Genomic DNA, 741 nt, shown 5'->3' on the forward strand with positions numbered 1-741 from the left:
CTGGTTTAAAGAATAAATGTGTGTGTTTACCTGAGTGCACACAGACCAACAAGAGGCCAAGGAGGACCAGGAGCAGGATTCTGCAGGTACTACTGCTGCTACGGAACATGACGACTGTGAGGCGAGGGACGACCAAGGAAGACGGCGCGTCTCCGGACGTCCTCAGGCTGCTGCGAATGAAAAGTGAAGAGCAAGAGAAGAGGTCAGGAGTGAGGTGGGAGTTGGGGGGTGGAACTAGGTGTGTACCGGAGTGTCTGGACAGTGTGCACTTTGTGAGTTAATCTCAGCAGCGGCGATGCCCACTTACTCTACAAACTCCTGCAGCCGCAGAGGCTTGTGTGAGGTAATCATTACGCCGCACCTTGAGCAAGTCACGTCACGAGGTCTGCCGATGGCATCTTCCATTGCACTGGGAGAAAGTATCAGAACTGCAAAAAAAAATTACATTATAAATTACAACATTATCCCTTTCACAATAAAATACTGCAGAAATTAGATGGATACGTACTTATACTTGGGAAGGTTTTTCCAATGACATTAGGTGCAATTTACAGTTTTTTTTCCCGGATAAAACTTGCAATGACAAATAAAATGGTTATTACAAAACATTTAGTGAGGGGTTAGATGTGTCCAGACACACATATTAACAGCCCACATATGACTGTTTTATTTCATAATGCATTTTTAATAAAAAAAAAAAAACAATTCCAGAAAATAATTGTCCTTATATTATAATACAGA

The 741-nt window shown here is 42.6% G+C and overlaps 1 protein-coding gene across 1 annotated transcript in view; it reads right to left on the minus strand.

The window, feature by feature from the left end:
• Window positions 1–648, minus strand: part of snorc (secondary ossification center associated regulator of chondrocyte maturation) — a 9,283-nt gene extending 8,635 nt beyond the window's left edge. The window contains exons 1-3 of the mRNA XM_061920361.1: window positions 509–648; window positions 308–428; window positions 31–170 (exon numbers count right to left, since the gene is read on the minus strand). Coding sequence (XP_061776345.1) covers window positions 31–170; window positions 308–405 — 238 coding nt within the window. The 5' untranslated portion in view covers window positions 406–428; window positions 509–648. The remainder of the gene's footprint in view (window positions 1–30; window positions 171–307; window positions 429–508) is intronic.
• Window positions 649–741: the final 93 nt, after the last annotated feature.

The sequence above is a fragment of the Nerophis ophidion genome, linkage group LG14 (genome assembly GCF_033978795.1).
Source record: "Nerophis ophidion isolate RoL-2023_Sa linkage group LG14, RoL_Noph_v1.0, whole genome shotgun sequence".
In the NCBI taxonomy this organism is placed as follows: domain Eukaryota; kingdom Metazoa; phylum Chordata; class Actinopteri; order Syngnathiformes; family Syngnathidae; genus Nerophis; species Nerophis ophidion.